The sequence below is a fragment of the Lonchura striata genome, chromosome 1 (genome assembly GCF_050655825.1).
Source record: "Lonchura striata isolate lonStrDom1 chromosome 1, ASM5065582v1, whole genome shotgun sequence".
In the NCBI taxonomy this organism is placed as follows: domain Eukaryota; kingdom Metazoa; phylum Chordata; class Aves; order Passeriformes; family Estrildidae; genus Lonchura; species Lonchura striata.
Window position 1 is genome coordinate 32,994,636 of NC_140703.1, and position 19,596 is coordinate 33,014,231.

Sequence of the window (19,596 nt, forward strand, 5' to 3'; positions counted from 1 at the left end):
CCTTTGAAACTTAGAAGCAGGCTTCAAAGAGATGGTTCGCTTATTATGTTTTTAAACTGGAAACTCATCAGGCCCCGCTGCAGCTCAGATAAGGTGTGAGGAAAGGAGGAGAGAACACTGCTGGGGGCAGGCATGTTTGGATACGTCATTTAGAGGCACCAGATGTGGTCAGGCAAAGTTTTCCCGTTTCCTCTTTCATCTGCGCGTGCCAGCGGAGCTCGGGGGTGCGCTTTGTGTTTGGGCGCGCGTCTGCGGCAGGGACAGAGCGGAGGACAGCGCCAGCGGAGTCCACCGGGCAAGGAGAAGCCATGTACAGGAGAAAGATGAGAGGGTAAAAGAGATCGCTGACAAAGCAAAAGAAATAAAAAGAAAAGAAAAGAAAAAAAAAAGCAGTCCAGCTTCAGCTCGGAGTTGTTGCTGCTGCTGGGACCCGAGGGCGTCGCTCGCTTCGCGGCCCCGGGGGAGGGCTCGGGCAGCGCTCTCAGCGGGACGGGACTTTGTCCCCGGGGTAGCCGCGGTGGGCGAGGCGCTGCGCTGGGCTCTGAGCCTGTCGGGGAAGCTCCCGGTGGTTTAGAAGCCGTCCCGAGAGCCATAAACCACTGAGCGGTGACAGGTACTGACAACAGCGCAGGGAAGGCGGCGGGCGCTGGGGAAGGGCTGAGGCGGATGCTGGGCTGCAGCAGAAACTGAAAATGCCTCTGCCCTATTTATAACAGAGGTCTTGAGACAGCTGTTATCACCCAAAATAAAGTGTCTCAGACCATTTGCTGTTCCAGGGAGGCGGAAGTTTTAATGCGAAGTTTAGTAAAGAAGCGCCTCGGTTGCGTAGAGCATTAGCAAGGGACAAAAAATAGTGGGTTAAAGGAGTTTTGACAAATTTATGCTCATGTGTTTTTAGACATTGTCATTATTGTTATTATTATCTTGCAATGAGCAGAGTTTTAAATAGTTTCTAATAAAAAGTGTTAGAGGAAGGAAGGAAAATTATTAAATATCTATGATGGTGCAGCTTATTACGCAGTTTTAGTAAAAGAGATATTCATATTAGGAGCTGGTTTTTGTGAAAATTAGTACATTTAAAAATAATCTCATTGCGTTCCTGTTCAAGTTACGGGTGGTGGGACCATACAATAGGAAATGCATAAATAACACATTTTAAAATGTATTTTGTTGCCAGTCAATACATCTTCAAGGCTTAGTGCACATTTAATGCACGTAGCAGATGCATATTAATAAAAAAGAAAATAAAGCCTAGGAGATAGCTCCGTTGGCTGTCATCCCTCTGCTGTTTTCTGCCCTAATTCCCCTAAACATTTTGGGGTACAATCCACCTTTCGAATTATTAGTCATACTTTACAGTGCGTTTCTCTGCAGCTCTCAAATTCTGAAAGCATTACAAATTCACCTCTATGAGACTGACGAACCTGATTTAGAAAGAAAAATAATAATGTTTTCTTCTTTATATCTTTAATTATTTGCTGAGTATGAATTTTGTCTCATATTTGTATCAATAGCTGCTATGTGATCGATTTTTTTTGAGTTAGCCTCTATGTGTCTACCATGCATAACAACGCTGAATAGGAAGGACACTTGGTCATAACTACAAAAAATTTTAAAAAGAGTTGAGGTGACTGCATGAATTTTGGCAATGTATCTGTAAGCTCACAATTTAAGTATTCTCTTGTCTGACTTGGGGAGAAAAATGAATGCTGCCTTTCCGTATATATTCTATAGCATGTGAATGTGTTATAATGGTTTTAAAATTTCTCATTTGTCATTCTGGTAGTGTTGTTTAAATTTTCATTAATCTACTATTTAAGAATAGCAAGTAACAGCTGTAACTATTATTAATAAAAATACAGACTTTTGGTAATGTTTTACTAAGTTGATTACACCGTAAATTTCACTTGGTTCAACACATCCCTAAGGTGTCTGCATCTTGAAGATTAGTGTATTTCAAGATTGTTCTAAAGAAATAGCTTTATGTCCGTGAACACAGGACACCCGTTGCAATAGCTTGTCCAGAGTGCAATTTTTTATGGCCAAAACATAGGGAAGAGGGTGCTTAAGACCTGTTTAAGAAAGACTTGGAAGTTTTAACTTGTGTGTTATAATCTGATGGGAACATCTACAGGTACCTTTTGAACGAATCAGATCTCTGTAATCTCTTGTCACATTGCTATCCAAAACTTTAAAGGTATCTTCTGTAAAAATTAGATTAACTGACTTGGATTGAATATTGGGAGTTTAATGAATTTTCCTTGGTCAACTTCAAGTAGTCGCATATTTTATATATTTATTGTGAACATATGATATAGCTATATTATATATATATGTTCCCTAAAATTGAGTTTTATAGAAATTTAAGCTAATAGACATTAACTTCCAAACAACATAATACAAATAGAAAAAGTGCATCTCTTAACACCTCAAATGAGGAAGCATAAGCTTTGAGTCTGTGCTTCAATTTTGTCTTTGTGTTTTTTTAAACAACCTACTAAAGGAATTATGCATAATAATAAAATAGTAATTCCTGTGCCATAATTAAACATTTGGTGACATTTACATTTATTATTACATTTACATAAATTCAGTAGAAAGTCTGATAAATAAATCTGCATGTGTGGTTTCTTTGGTTGATATAAATGGAGTTTACATGGAGAAGATAAAGAGAGACACACCACGTGGTTTATAAACTGGTCTGTGTGCATAAATATTTTAATGTGAAGGAGGCTGGGATGAGGAAGAAGACAGGGTAAGAAGACAAAGCCTTCTGACTGACTCAGATAAATGAGGTGATAAGTCCTGCAGATAAAGAATACGTGACAGTTACTTTTTCTGCAACATTTCATTCATCCCTAGTTCAGACTGGGCGGTTTTGCAACTTTTTTGTTGTGTTTTTTGTTTGTTGGTTTGATTTGGGTTTTTGTTTATTTGTTGGTTTTTGTTACTAATAATTACTAGTCTGTAAAACAATTTAAAGGCTTATGGTTTCTCTCTTCAGAATCTGATCAGTTGTCTACTAGATTTACTCTCTATTATTCTAATGTGGAAAAACATATATCTGAAGTGCATTCTCATATAAATCTCTATATTAGGCAATTGTACAGAGGCTACATAGTGCCTCTGAAGACTTCATTATTTATGTATAATGGATAATTACTGAGTATAAAAGTAATACTGGCAGTCTTTGTAGAGGTCCTTAACTGACAATATTTAGAGGTCCTTTCTGAAATCAGAAAATATCCATCCCGGGAGTGGCATCTTTTGCATAAAGCACTTCTTTCCTCTTCTCTCATGTAGGGTGGTGCTGACTGTTCTAATCGTTATGAAAGTACAAACAGCAAGAGAATCCAGTAAGGAAAAATATTCAGCTTCATAGTGTATCAGTGCATTTATTTTCTTATTTTATTTTTTTGTATTAGTTTTTACAAAATTCACAACAGTTCCTTATATTGAAAAGAGCTACATGGGAGCTTTGTTAAAATGTCTGACACACAAAAAATATAGAGTTTTTAGAGATACTCCCACTGCTGGGGAAGAGGACAGGCATAGGGAAGGGGGAGGTGGTGAAAGTTTTTCATGCAGCTGTAGATGAGGGGAGGATTAACAGTTCAGCATTTGGTTCCTTTAGTTGCTTGACCCTGCCTGGTGCCTGTCTCTCCATTTTCCTTTTGTTGCTGTCTCATGCTTTGCTCTTCTCAGTTCTCTGATTTCCTCCACCTTCCCCCTTTTTACTGGAATACTACCGAAAACAAAGTTGTAACCAGTGATTCCTTGAATTTTCTCTTCTGTTTCAGCATGTATATATCTAAGAGGGCATTAAGAAAACACTTTGATCCCCGCAATTATCCACGCGAGACATACCTACTCTGCGAGCTGCAGTGGCGTGGGAGTCACAAGTCTTGGCAACACTGGCTCAGAAATGATGATAGTAAAGATTGCCATGCGGAAAAGTACTTCCTGGAGGAAATCTTTGAGCCAAGAAGCTACAATATCTGTGACATGACCTGGTACCTGTCCTGGAGCCCCTGTGGGGAGTGCTGCGATATAATACAGGATTTCCTGGAGGAGCAGCCCAATGTGAACATAAACATACGCATAGCACGGCTCTACTACGCAGACCGTGCAAGCAACCGCAGAGGCCTGATGGAGCTTGCCAACTCGCCAGGAGTAAGCATTGAAATCATGGATGCCGACGGTAAGGTTTCCCATGCTTTGTGGGACTGGGCAGGGGTGAGCTGGTGAACCCTCTGCATGGGTGAATTGGGTATGGGCTTGCTTCTATGGTGCCCTGTGTCTACTCAGCTTCTTTGGGGGCACAGCCATCACCATGCAGCGAATGAGAGTCACATCTCAAAAAGAGATGTTTAAGTAGTGTGGGAGAAGAGGCACAGGACCCTCAGCATCCAGATCTGTATGAAAATTCTCCTTTGTTTAGAGATACCATCCTTACATCACTCCTGAGTGAATGGGGGATATGGTCCTTCTCCCTTGTCCTAAATGTAGTTGCTGGGATAAGGCTGGCTGAAGAGCTCCTCTGTACTTAAGGGAGGGGAAAAAATTGCCCAGAGTAAATTGGTTCCAAATACGGAGTGGACAGCATCCATCAGCTGACCATGGCCAAGCTGTCTCTGTGATATGACACAAGGAAGAGCTTAAGAAGTCTTGTTCCCTGAGCTTCTCTCGTATCTGAATAAACTCAAGTTAATTATCTTGCCTTTATTTCTCCAGACTATAATGACTGTTGGGAGACCTTTATACAACCAGGTGTCTACTATCGTTTCTCACCCGAGAACTTTGAATCAGCAATAAGGAGGAATTGCTCCCAGCTGGAAGATATCCTTCAGGTACACTCTGAGAGATAGAGGGCATCACATGAAACTATTTGCAGTCTGGGGCAACTGAGCTGTAAAGAGCAGGAAAGAAACCCTTGTTCACATGTAGCTCTAGCTGGACTTTAAAGAGTACTGCAGCAGGCTTTTGAGAAAAGTAATGCACTAAAAATCATGGGAACTGTCCTGGCCCACTGGAAGAGAAGCACTGTGGATATTTTTCCATTATATTGATGCCATACTGGTTTTTGCCTTCTTTTCTTTAAATGTTCTCTGTATTCCTTGTCTATATATTTGGAGCTCTGTAACCTATTATTGTATTCTAGCTAGTTTTCTCAGTACTTTTCTATGCCCTTTCCCAGGAAGGAAGACAAAACAAATTCCAGAGCTCCAAGCCCCAGGGGTACAAGGCCTATATCCTATCTTGGTTCTTCCTGGGAACCAAGGTTGAGAACAAGGTCTTTGAGACACATTTTCATAAACAAATACAGCTAGTACCAGGGGAGGGCTCCAGAGAAGGAACTTGACCTGGGACGGGGCGGTGGGGAGGAGTTGCATTATCACTTGTCCTCCTAATTGGGGCTTTTCATCAGTGATGCTAATTTCCTAAAATAAATCAAAACTATATTCAACTCGTGTGGAGGGAGTTTTGTGGACATTCTCCATAAATGCCCCTGGAGGCCTCCAAATAAAAATGCATTTTTATATTACCTCCTACACTAAAATTACCCCAGGTTTCATTTTTAGTTTGAAAAAGGCATCAATATTATGAAGGAAGAGCTATGAGTGTAGTTTTTCTCCTTTGGGTTCCAGGGTGGGAAATTCCTTGATTTTTACCTGGAACTCAAGTCTCATCTCAGAAACCCTCCACCAGATTCCTTTTTAACCTGGATCTGAGCATGGGTTTCAGTTTGCTAAATGGGGCTACTCAGCCCCTTTCTCTCAATGTCTGCAGTGGTCTGACACACCTGACACCTAGTTACTGGGCTCCTGCATACTTCTTTAAAGACCCTTTCAAATTCTATTCAGTAACTTCTGTGACTGGTTGGAAGGGTATAGTTGCTGTGAGATGAGAAAAGCTGTTCAAAACAGAATGTCTGTGCCCTGGGAAAATTCAGCCTTTGCTTTTGTTTTGTGCCAGACCTCCTGAAAGGCAGGAGAGAGAAAGGTGTGTTCAACAACACTGCTGAAAGCTTGTGGCCCTGGAGACAAGACACTTGGCATGGATGAATATGTCTGCCTCCTTGGCTGGGAAGGACTGTATTTTAAAAAATTCTAGCAAAACTAATATAAGTGCTTCAGCATTTTGATTTCAATTTATTAGAATATTCTGACAAATTCTATTTTTAGCGAACGAAAGTGAAAGAAATCTACAGCTATATGGGGCATTGATTTTTTGGGAAATCCATTTTGTATGGCATATGTGGAAAAGTAACATATTGGGCTACTACAACTAACAGACTGCTTCTGCTGTGTTTCAAATCACAGCAGGTTCAAAGTGCAATTGGAGGATCTAAATGTCATACTTCTATTTCCATTTCAGGGTCTTCATTTGTAGAATCAAAGAATCACAGAATATCTCAAGTTGAAAGGGATCCAAAAGATCATGCAGTCCTCCTCGCATGACTATCTAAAACTAAACATGACTAAAATCATCATCCATGTTATAAACAGTTATGTAGTAGTTGACTTTCACTATAATTTGTTTGGTTGAATTACAAAATAGTAATTGTTTTTAGATAATTAGTGTAAGTCTCAAATTGCTTTTAAGTGTGGTAAAATTTGTAATTGCTTGTGGGCAATGTAAAAGGAGAAATAAGGCTTTTGCCAGATGTAAGTGGGCTTGTGAAAGGTGATTTTAAGATATGATTATTATTGCAAAATGTATATAAAAGATAGCATAAGTGAAGAGCAGAAGACCATGAAGGAAGAGTACCAAGCTTAAAATGGCATCAGAAGACCACCCTAGACTGCCAATGTCTGCAACTATTGAATTGTGCAAATGCTGCAAAAATCTGAAGGAAGATTGTAGTCAACCAGCCCAAAATAAATCTGCAGAATCACGAGTAAGTAATACAACTGTAACGCTATAAAAGACTGCAGATAGAAGAGGTGTGTGTGCCTGGCTGTGGCCATGCACCCAGTGTATGCTGTAAGTTTTGCTTTATGATTATCTCCTATTATCATTTATTGAATCTCTTAAAAATGTTAGAGGAGTGGGCTTTGTTTCTGACATCAGAGTGAAGAACCTTTTCCTAATGTCCAGGCTGAACATCCACTAAAGCAGCTTCATTCCATTTACACCAGTCCTATCACTGATCAGTGCTTTCAGGATTACATAAATTGCAGGATTACCTGGTCCCAGGCGGAGAATCCAGCACTTGCTCTTGTAATATTTCATACAATTGGTGTCTGCTCAGCTCTTCAGTATCCAGATCTCTCTGCAGGGCCTCTTTACCCTCAAGGGAATCCAAAGATCCTCCTAGTTTAATATAATTTAATATCATTGGCAGGATTACTTAGTTTTGGTTCCTACATTTGATTCTCCCATAGAGATGATTTATAAGAACGTTTAAGATCCCTGGCTGTGAAAATGAGCCCCATAGAACCCTAGTGGTGGCAGTCACTAGTCTGATGTAAACTCATTTGCTGTCACTTTTGAGCCATCAGCCAGCTGCTCCCCCAGAGCCCCATGGCCTCATCTCGCTGTGTGCTGGACATTTCATCCTGAAGGAGAAGTACTGAGGCCTCAACAATGGGCCTTGAGCCCCACTAACAAAGTGCTGTTAGCAATATGGCACATGTATCCTTTCTTTGGTGAAACATGTAGTCACCTTTCTGTATTTAGAATCTGGACAAGGCTAGGTCTGTTTTGTACTACCTCTATTTTTCTATCTTTCCTTCTTCCTTTCTCCCTCTGCTTAAAATTTTAACTCGCTACTGCCACAGGCTGCCCAGAGATCTCTGCTGCCACATGTTGTTCAGAAAGGTTTAATCTGCAGGCTGTTCAGAAACCTTTAAATTGTTGCTGGTACAGGCTGTTGAACTGATAATATGGTTGTAATTGCTGCAGCCTATAAATAAAACTTTCTAGTTGATTACTTGGTGGTGTTTTGTCTTAATTTAGCCCAAGGCTATTCCAAATTTTGGCTACCTCAGAGTTGGTAGTCCAGGACATGCCTCTCAGGACCAGATAATTGTCTCTCAGAATAACCCACATAACTTTACCAGGCACTGAAGTGAGACCAGCAGGCCTGTAATTACCAGGGTCTTCCTTCTTACCATTCTTGAAACGTTGGAACAACACTCATCTTCCACTTCACCTGGAACCTTTCCAGACTCCCAAGACCACTGAAAAACAACTCAAGGTCCTGCATTGATGGTGGTCAGCTCCTTCAGAGCCTTGGGATGAACCCTGCCAGGCCCCACAGATTTGTGCACATCCATTGCGGGCAGCCGCTCTTGGACCAGCTCCAATCTGACTCGGGGTTTGTCATCCCCTCAGCTTGGTCTTCCAGCACTGGGGTCCTGGGCTCCCAGGGCCCATCATCTGGCCAGAGATGGGCAGGATGCCAAAAGGAGCAGCTCTGGAGACTTGCTGTCTTCTCCGATAGCCTTGTTTCCCACCTCATGATTTAAGATGAACAGAAGTGAACTTAAAACTACAGAAAAGGCCCCAGCAGGTCAGAAGCACAGTCCAGGCACTGTATCTAGCAGTGACAGGGGTTGTTTTCTACAGAGAGCAGACAGTTCTGGCCAGCTGTGGTTTGTCATTATCTGTCCCACTGCCTCAATACCCACAATGACTGCATTTGGGAACCCTGCATCTCACCTTTAGTGTCCATATATGGACTAGTTTCACCCTGTCCTGCCATGTGCATCCACAGTTTACTGGAGCAGAAAATTCCAGAATCTTGTCTCTGTTTTAGACTGATCAACTAATCACGGTAAGTGTCAGTTCTTGCTGTAATAATGTCATCATTAATCACTGAAACACTAGTCTGCATTAGAAAGACTGTGCTAACCTAGAGGATTTTCCACTGTTTCAGTGGGAGCTCTAGCATTTAACCAGCAGCAGCACTTGTTTAAAACTCAGCTTCAAAAGTCCACAGATGCTCTGCTGAACAGAAGCAAATCTTCCATCCACCAAGAGGTGTGACTGTGGAATGATAATTACAGTACCCATGGTCATTGTATTTCAGCATCTCCTCTCAGATAGCTAAAAGAACTAAGTAATTATTTTTATTTGCAAGTCCATCCTGGAACTAGGCCACAAGATGGAGACCCCTTGTGCTTTTAAGATGTTTTTAAAGAGGCAGATAAAAGTGATCACAAAAGTTGTTATGGGGGGGTGGGAAAGAGAAACACAGATGATGTGAAACTGCTGAACAAAATTTATAAACTGTACCAAGTGTTTCCCTTTCAGTCTTCAATCTAACTAGTTGTTGGCACAGGCTGCCAAACAAAGGATATCACAATAAAACCTCCCCAGCAGCTTTGGGGGTGGTTGTTGATGCCCTCTCCATGCCAAGATTCATTTTCCTTGTGTTTACACTGTCCTGTTGAACTTGTCTTGCCATGCTCAGCCTGTTTGCATCACAACCAGCTTTTGTCCAAAGCAAGCTTGTGACATTCCAAGGTCACGAGCAAGGAAGAACCACAGATTGTTTTCACAATAAAAAAAATAACAAAAGAAACAAAAGAATTATTATAGCCTGTGCCTCTTGTGGCCCTGAGGACTAAAAAGAAGAAGAAAAAAATTGGTTATCTTGACTGCCCTCACTTGTGGTTTCCACTGACACACACCCACAGAAGGCCCAGGAACTGATATGTTTAGTATGGACTGCAATGAAGAAAATTAACTCCATCCTTGATGGTGCCTAATGGTTGTAATGCCTGGTCCTGGTAGATGTTTTCTGCTTTTGATGGAGGCTTTGTCTCCCATGACAACTACATTTTCCAGGTGAATTTTGGAGAGAGTTTAGCCATATATTGTTGTCATTGAGCAATCCCTGAGTAGCTGGAAAAGAAAATCTCAGAGCTGCAAGTTCCTACAGCTGCTCTGAACACTCTCCTTGGTACAACCTGTAGAAAATCATTGCTTTCTCTCAAGTGAAGCCTACCTGGTTATGTGGTCCCTCTCATATTTAAAGCTCTGCAGGTTGTGTAATGACTGACTCAGGCTCTCAAGCAGGACATGGACACTAATCCCCAAAGGGTTTGGGGTACTTATTGTTCTGTTTCATGCTTTGACAAAGTGTGTACATTGAAACAAAGACACAGAACTGAAGCAAAATCACAAAGGAAAATATATAGAACTTCTGTGACTCAAAGTAGTGTGAGAAGACTGTAGGACTGCTTAGAGTAGGAAAACATTCCAAAATACAGATATGTTCACTTGCAGCTTTTTCTTTCCACACTGACTCCTCATGAAGTGTCTTTAATGAGCTGGGAAATTATTTGATTTCTACAACCTCACCAGTTAATGTGAAAGAATTATATTACAAGGATATCAGGATGTTTTGCTACTGAAGTAAACACGCAGATAAATCCTTTCCCCTAGCCAATTATTTTTCACTCTGCCTGGATCAGAGCCCTGCCTGCACATCCTTGTGGCTGGCTGCCATTCCACTTCACTGTTCAGAGTCAGCCTTGTAAAACTCACCCAGTAGTGGCAGGGTGCCACCAGTTATCTTAATCTCTTGTGTTTCGGTTTCCACATACGGGAGGCTGAGCAAGTCTCGGTAAAGCACGGCGATGCTGTGCAGACTGCAGAGGAAATGAAAGCAAAGGTATTGGGAGAGATAAAAGAGTCATGGGTGAGTGTGATTATCAGAGTTGCAAAGTAATATGCGAACAAGGAGGAGTATTTGTGTATCTACAAGCTTGTTTTTATATGCGTTATTGCATTATTGTGCATACACATACCCATAAATATCTTCATGAGTGTGACTGCATATGTAGACGTTCATACTTAAACACATTTTGGCCTTTTTTAAATATGGAGGTCACAGAATAAATCTCAAAAGGCTCTGTGTGGTTTTTCTTTCCAGAAAAAAATATACATACCTACTGAGAAAACTCCATTAAATCCAAGTAAACACACAGTGGATTTTCCTTTTACTGTCACATGTGTCAGCAGCAGAACACTTGAACTAACACAGGCTTTACCATTCAAATTAAGTCCAGGAGGCAGCCTGTTAGTGGAGGCTGAGACTTAAGCCTCTGTAGCATAAAACCCAGGCTTTTGTCACATCTAAATTTAACCTTTCTCTCTGCTTCCAGACTATGGTTCTCACCTCTTTCCAATAGATTATCCAGCCAGAGAATAAAAAGCTCAGTACCTATAAAATCTTCAGAGATCTGCAGACTAGGATCTTAGCTGATTCAAACCTTGTCCCTTTTTATCTTCTTTGATGTCTGGTTTAACTTTTCTTCTATGCTCCTCTTTCTCCTTTAACCTGGCCATCTTCCCTAATTTCATCCACATATTTCCATTTCTAGAACTCTGTCTCAGTCCCCATTTGTTACCAGATGCATTCCTTGGGTTGGGAGTGTCAGATAAGCTAAAAGATGCTTGAGAAAAGGGAGTGGTACATCAGCAGACAACACCTCTGAAATAGTCATGCTGCAGACCTGTTTTGCTGCAGTCTCTTTCCTGGGAGACATCTGAAGGGACCTAGCTCCCTGATGCTCTGTCCACCTCTCTGTCACTCAGTGTGCATCCTGAAGGCCCTTTGTAAAATGTTCTGAAGAAATTGTGGTGCTTTTAGATTATTTTCCCTGGTGAATCTTGTCATATGTACACAGCATGAATCTACAACCACCAAAGGGAATATTCTCATGAAGGTCTAAGGAACCTGGTGCTTAAAGGAGACATGAGTAAGTGTCTCTCCACCATTCTATGTACCCTTTGCTATGTATGTCCCTCCAAAATGCATTCAGGTTCATGAGGCATACATATGAGGGCGGTGGTTATTAAGAAAAAAAAATCCTTTTGCTGGAGTGGTTGAGATATATTCAGATGTTACCAACAGCTCAACATCACAAACCACTTTCACATTTATTTCTTACATGACCATAAGCAGCATCTGTAAGGGGACATAATTAACTGCATGAGAAGTAGAATAAAAATTTTTACCACAGTTGTATGAGTAATACAATACTCCACCTATATAGATAACCCTTGCTACAGGCATGTAACAATTTAAAGGGATACTGGATTACTACTGGTTGCTCATAAAAACTGAAGAACAAGTTTCCCACCTAGTTGTATGATCTTTCTGAAGGTCATCATCCTCCTCTTGACTCACTGAAGCCTGGTCCCCACAAACAGAATGTGCAAGTTCTTCTAGAAGTATGAAAATTCACTTGACTTCCTGATTTTATTAGGGTTAAAGCAACTACTGAATTTGGAAGGTATTTGTCTTCTCACATTAGGCTAACAGAGCAATATTTGAGATTTTTTTTTTTTTCATTTTGGCTTTCCACCATCTCATACAGCACATTCGGCTTCCTGGAGACACCTGAAAATGTTGCATTGCTGATTCCTTGATTCATTGCTTGGACATTTTTCTTTCTCCACTTTCTGTGGCACGTTGCTGGTTTTCTGTCAGGAACTACTGCTGCTAGTGAAGACATTCCTTGCAGATCAGACTAATAATCTCTAAGCCTAATTCACACCTGCTTATTTATAAATATGTACTGTAAGGATAGGGCAGTAAAGGGAGTGCTACAGCACCAAAGCATTCCTCCTCTCACTGAGAATCACGCCCACGAACTCAAAACCATATTAGCCAATCATGTTTTTATTTCAACAATATCTTGAGTGTTTGAGTTGCTCCCCTTCACTCTTCTATGGTAGGAAATAATGCAACCACCAGGGAACAATTCTGTGTTGAGAAGTGAGGAGTGACCTTGCAGCAGAAGAGGCCCCGAGGGCAGACTCAGTGTTGGCACTGCCTGATGACCTGCCACAGCCAGTCTTCTCCTTGACAGAGAATCCTGCCTGAATCCCTACTCCCTCTGAACTTCACCATTCATATACACTTCTGGGTTTTTTCCTGCCCTGGCAGAAAACGGAATACTTTTTGACAATAGAATACTTGAAAGCTTTCTGCAGAGAATACAAATAAATCACTCCCTTAGCTTTAAAATCCCACATCCGGCTTGGCACCAAGGAAGTCAGTTTCTACATCATGCATCAGGCCAAAAAGAATTGTGTCACAAAACCAGAAAAAACAGTGACAGAGACTGATTCTACCTAAGCCATGTGAAGAATTCTTTTGTAACCCCTTTCCTCTGCAAGCCAGTTTTGGGTGTGTCAGAGAAAAGCTTCTCACTAGAAACCAGCATTGTTTCAGTAATTTTTCAGATTAAATGGGAAATATTCTTTTGCTGCATCTTGTGAGAATTACAGAACTGATCACAGTAAAGTAATGCCCAGTTCATAATGCTGAGCAAATTTCTCAGGGCCCTGGAAAATGCCTGTTCTATTTGCATTAGTGAACTGATATCATGACCATTAGCTTCTGCAGATACTCCACAGATGGCTCAGATCTTGCTCTCCTGTCCACATGAGTACAGAGATCTTCTCAGTTGTGATATTTCAAAAATATCTGGATGTTCCCTCACAACAGGGTGTCCACTGCCAAACTCTCCTGGAGGGTGGGAAGTTTGCTTAGAGTCAACCTGAGGGTGGCTGCCCAGTCAGTGACCACAGCTCAGTGGCCACACACATTGAGTGTCTTCCTTGATTACGGGAGGACTCAGGTGCAAGGGGGGTGTGAGTGGTCCTTGGAACTCCACAGGAGAAGTCCCATGAAGGGAAATGGCAGTAACCACCATCACCTGCTGGAGTTCCACAGACTCACAGGTTTTGCACATGATGTTTTCTGTTTACCTCTTTCCACTGGGCTCCGTTCAACTTCCTCGTGGCATCTGGGTGTCAGAAAAGTGACATGCCATGCCTCAGCTATGTGGCTTGGTGCCATTTGTGTGGGTGCTTTTCTCTCTTGTCGCATTGGGGTGACTAGAGAAGATTTGCTTTTCTGTTCTGGAGCCAGAGTTTAAAAAGAAATGTAATTTTTGTCTGCACTGCAAGAAGTGGCTCACCTGTCAATCCCATCTTCTGGAAGGTAACCTTGTGCTCAAGGCCAGATCCATTTCTGAGCGGGATCACCCCCTTTTGCAGTTCTTTGCTGTCAGGGGCTTACTTTCAGCTTCAGCCAGCGGGATAGTGCAAGTAACTGTGAAGAAAGTCACCATAAGGAAATACTCAGCGAATCAGCAGCATTAATAAGACCCAAAGATCATTATTATGATTCAGGAACAGAAACTGAAACTAAGGTAAGACTTATAAAGGCACACCAGTCTCCCAGGAATCAACAAACAAGTCCAGAAATACTCATGGCTGCTGTCAGTGTCAGAGGTAAGTACATTTATGTGAAAGGCAGGCCTATTTCTCCATAAACAAGATATTTACTATAGTTGTATCTAAAGGACTGGAGTGTAGACACAAATGTGTTTTGTTGGCATGAGAATACAGAGGAGTCAGATGTGGATTTGTGTTTTATGTCTTTGAATACATTACTGTATCTTGAGTCTTGGGTCCAGCTTCAAAATATTAATATAATTTTGTTAACCTTGGTATGGCAGGAAGAATTCAAAATCCAAAAGAACTTTTATTGAGAAAAGGTATATCAAAGGCATTTGAAAATGGAGCAATTTAGTTAGCTTATGTATTCATCTATTTTATTTTCATTGTGGTAAATAACTACAATATTCCTAAAGAATCAGAGCAATAAGTCCGTGCAAGCAGTTGATCTTGTCTCTGTTGATGTGGAAAGCTATTTTTTTTCATATTAAAACATAATTTTACGCTGTATAATTCAGAATTTCTCATCTGCAAGACCTAAGCTGAAGAAAAAGGCCTTTAGTATCTTAATTCTAAGTAAATTTTAAGAGAAATCTTTATTATATTATGTATAATTCATAAAACAAAAAAGAAAAATGAAAATAATTATTTTAATTTTATATACACTTTAAAAAAATTACCAAATAAAATGATGGTTCCTAGATCCTTAAGTTTCCTATTGGTGGATTTTTACCACCACTTATTTATTTAAATAAATAGGTAGCCTTGATCACTTCAATTGTTTTCCTCTAGACCCTCAGCCGGGAAGGGATGAATAAGTCATGGGGTCAAAGTTGCTTGCCACCTGGAAGATAAAATGTGTATAATCAGGCAGGTCTGTTTTGCCACCCTGTAAAGGAGGGTATCTGTTACCCTCTTTTCTATACCAGCATTTTTTTCCTGATTTTTTTTTTTTTTTTTTAGTGTTTTAGAAAGTTACATATTAAGTAAAGATGGAAAGTTGGTTGTGGAAATGGTTTTGTCTAGATTGCCGAGATTATGAGTATCAATGAGAAAATGGCTCAAGCTTTGCCTGTCTCATAGAAATGGTTTGGAAGTTTTAAAGGGATAAGACATTTGATTCTGCTCTTTGATTAGTCAGGGAAAAGCAGATGCAGCACTGCTGAAATCAGGGAATTTAAACTTGAGTGTTCACACAATCAATGATAATGTGTTAAACTGAGCAAGGATTCGTGTACAAAATATTTTAAACAACCATCAAGTTCAACCTCCAGGTAGGAATCCACATGTCCAGCATCCCAGAGTGCCTATCCTGCTGTGCAGTGATTACTTATTGACCTCTTTTAGAGAAAAGAGATTTGTAAGGGAGTGTATAGAACTGAAAAGGGTCTGGACAGAAAGGGGAGAGGAAATTTTGTTTTCTGACCTGCTATCGTCAGTGATTCACGAATCTTTTCTACACAGGTCCCTCACCCAGAGAGAACACCCAAGGGTAAGAGATGTAGCTCTGTCACTCACTACTGCCTGAGCTACTTGGCAATTTCCAGAGACAGCCTTGTGCCTTGTTTTATTCTTACTATCCCTTTCCTCAATCTTCCTTTTCCAGTTGCCTTACTGCTTTGACTGGTGCTGATCTCTGAGTAGCGATGCGATGAGGTTGCTTACTCACCCAACAGTTCTCAAGGAGGTGCTGGGGGTGTTCTGAAGTTTTCATCAAATTCCAATTTTAGATCGCTAAATCACAGCATTCTTCAAGCTGCTCATTTCTGATGGGAAAAGCTGGGAGTGGGAGTCCAACATCATTGACGTGCTGGGATCACAGAAGTGCTGGGATCACAGTACTGCTGGTACTCTTCTTCAGGTGGAAGATACAGCCAAGAGACTTCCAAAGGAATTATTGGCCCAGACAAAATGGACGGGTGGTGTACCTGCTGTATGAAATCAGGTGGAGAAGAGGTTCCATCTGGAGGAACTGGTGCTTGAACAACCACGAACAACATGCTGAAGTCAACTTCCTGGAAAATCATTTCAATGACAGGCCACAAACTCCTTGCTCCATCACCTGGTTCCTTTCAACTAGTCCCTGTGGAAAGTGCTCCAGAAGGATTCTGGATTTCCTGAGGTCGCACCCTAATGTGACCTTGGTAATATATGCAGCCAAGCTGTTCAGGCACCACGATATCCGCAACCGACAAGGCCTCCGCAACCTGAAAATGAACGGAGTCACCATCCGTATCATGAATCTTGAAGGTAACCCAGCTGCTCTTTGCCTAAGTGTGGATTGAAAGTTCTATGTGCACTCTTAGTTTGTAACACAGGAGATGACTGGCTTTCAGGAGGACTAGCGAGTGCAAAAATGTCACTCTCTTCTGCCTTATTTCTTCCCCAATCCTGTACAGCAGCAGGACCAGCATGGTCATTTCCTCTTGCCAAATCTGAACATGGAGGGTTGGACGTTTCTCTAGCTATCTGCACCTCCGTTATATGCAGTGTAAAATCCTGGGCAAGACAGAACCTGTCCCTCCTAGAATACACATGTAGATCAGCTTGCCAGCTGCATCAAGTAACTGGTTTCCCTTGCTAGCTGGAGAAAAGAAGGAAACTTGTCTAAAGGACACTTTCAGATGATGCATCACAGAAGATGTGTCTTGCACGTGTCTTGCCTTTTTGTGTGTGTATCTTGCTTGCCTGGTGATGCTTGGCTGTAAAAAGCAGCTCACAAAAAGGAATGTGAGGAATGTATATTTGAAGAGATGAACCTCAAGCACCTGTGTGGATACTTACCACTGGAGTGTGGAATTATGAAACCCACCAGATCAAATGTAATCTTAAAGGACATTGCTTGTATTGGGGGCACTACCTCTGGGATTATAGTACCAGAGCACTGACAGAAGCTCTGGCCATACTGTCAACACTAAAGTCAATATGAAACTGTTAAATGTTAGAGTGCTCACTCCAAGTTTTCCCTGATCATTGGGATAAGTCAGACAGATTAATGATTGAAGCAACTTGTCTTACCAAAGCTGTGTTTTCAAGCACAAGGCTGCCAAAAGGAAAACCTGACCAACTCTGACTGCATGTCCCACTTCCCTTTTCACTCCTGGCACTTGCTGACTCCTTCTCTCTTGGCTTTAAGCCAGAGCATGCTATTTGTGATAAAGGTTGCCCAAGCCACCACAATGATCAATTTCTCTCTCTGTCAATTCATTTTTAGACATATTGCTACTCTGTAGAGTTTTGGTTCCCCTTTCCACTAACTTATTTGTGTAGATATTTGTGTACCCCTTGTATGAGTATTTTCATACTTTACTTTATTCTTACTGAGAAACAAATGACTCACTGACATGTTAATGAAGAAAGAATTGGGCATCCTTTCATCAAGAGTGATTGGGTGTCTCTCTTCTTAGATTACAGGTACTGCTGGAGAAATTTTGTTGCATACCAAGCTGGAGAAGATGATTATTGTCCCCAGAACGTCACTGTATACTTCCTTCTTAATTGCACAGAACTCTTTCGTATATTTTTGGTAAGTAGACACCTGAAGAAAACACCTAGAGCAAAAATAAATGCAAAAAATCCAAGGAAAAGGAGATTTGAATGATCCCAGAAATAGTGTTAGCAGAAATGATGGTAGGAAAAATAAGCATGGTCTTGAAGCTGCATAAGCAGAGAGCCAAGCAGGCAAGAGATTGCCAGAGAACTATGCTGCTACATTGTGCCTCTGTGGCCAGGAGCAGAGAAGAGATTTAGCAGTACTCTCAGATTTTAACTAAGGAAATTATTTCAACCCTTTGCATGAATCAGCTACCAGTTCATTAGCTCGAAGCTTATGGGATCTATTTGACCCCAAAAGCTCCTTCAGCTCTGTAATTATGATTCAAATATTCTCTTTTTGCCTCAAGGCAGAGCCATGGATTTCAGTTAAGTTCTGAGCAAGTTCAAAAGCCCAGATGGGTGGATTTACCTTCAGGATCAGAGTTTACATGTTAGAGTATAATATGACCAAGATCTGCTTTCCATTTTTCTTGCAATCCATACAACTGCAGAAGTTATTTGTACAGCCTGATATCCTACTCAGAAAGAGAAAGTGTTCTACTGAACAGGAGAGAAGACCAGGACTGGAGTAAACTGTGGGGCTCAGCCACCCTTTGTGGGGCAAGCCAGTTCTTGCTTGAACTGATCCCTCTGTGCAGAATGGATGGCAGGAGGTGGAGGAAGGGATGAACAAAACCGCTAGCAGGAACTTAGAGTGACAGACACAAAGTGGTACAGACAGGAATTTAGAGCCACAGACACAAACATAACCTGTTTGAATGATGCTGTGATTGCCTTGATTTATTTCTGGCTGAGGAAAAGGTACACATTACACTTCATTTCAGCTCCATCCACTCCAAACATTACATAGGACTTTCAGTACCTCAACACCTGACCTTTCCATTTCTTGTCTGAGTAAGACATTCAGATGACAGGATATACACAGTCAGTAGTAATGTCCAGTCAATCAGCTGATCTAACAAAGCACTTCATGCAATGCAATGGTTCAGGAGACATTTTCCCCTTGGCTTTCAGCCTTTCTGAGTCTCCTAATGCCCGAGATGATTAAATAATTCAGCAGCTTACGCACGATCAGGTGCATGGTGTGATGCCTGCCAGGAGCTGAGCAGAGCTGTCAGTGAAATGCTCGGGAGCGCTGACAAGCCGTGCTGACTCAGCACGGTTCCTGTACAGTACAGCAGCACAAGGGGAATCTGCCCTTCAGGTCTTGGTTTTAAAGAGCCAGATAACAAATTGCCTGTCCCAGCCAGGCAACCTTGATGGTTTCTGCAGAGTCCTGCTGGCTGGGAAGCCTGCTGGAAATCAGGCACTTGCTCAACTGCTCTGCTGTCACAGCTAAACACAAGCCACCCCTCAAATAAGGTGAACAGGGCCCATCATCAGTAGCTCTGACTAACTACCAGCCCTCCACAGAAGGAATGGGAATGTCTGTGGGCAGCCCTTTTGAACATCCTGCCCTGTTGTACTAATTATGCAGAGGTGTAATGAGGTGAGTGAGTGCTCCAGAGAAATACACATACACACTGTTGCATTGTGAAAAATACCAATCACTTGGTTTTTAAAAATTTAAAAGTTTAATAATAAAAAAATGGTTATAAAGATAGTAATACAATTAGAGTAATAAAGTTTAGAGTTAGGACAATTACAAGACAATAAAAAGCAAAGAATTACAGATGTCCAGATACTCTTGGACACTAAGTCACAAAAAGCATGTCTTGTGAGCAAAGGAATAACCTTAAAAGCAATAGCCTGTTGCATATTCATATATCTCATACATGATGCATAAATTCCTTGCAAATTTAGAACTTTTCTGGTTTTTGTCAACTTCCC

At 41.3% G+C, this 19,596-nt stretch overlaps 1 protein-coding gene across 1 annotated transcript; it reads left to right on the forward strand.

Moving 5' to 3' along the window:
• The first annotated feature begins 190 nt into the window (after positions 1-190).
• LOC110472351 (DNA dC->dU-editing enzyme APOBEC-3F) lies at positions 191-17,827 on the forward strand. The gene is made up of 10 exons (XM_085588331.1): positions 191-331; positions 3,801-4,201; positions 4,735-4,850; positions 5,198-5,329; positions 8,765-8,782; positions 9,745-9,798; positions 14,043-14,265; positions 15,676-15,703; positions 16,073-16,461; positions 17,619-17,827. The coding sequence occupies exons 1-10, from the start codon at positions 309-311 to the stop codon at positions 17,810-17,812; spliced, it is 1,578 nt and encodes a 525-aa protein (XP_085444457.1). The 5' UTR covers positions 191-308; the 3' UTR covers positions 17,813-17,827.
• The last annotated feature ends 1,769 nt before the right edge of the window (positions 17,828-19,596 follow it).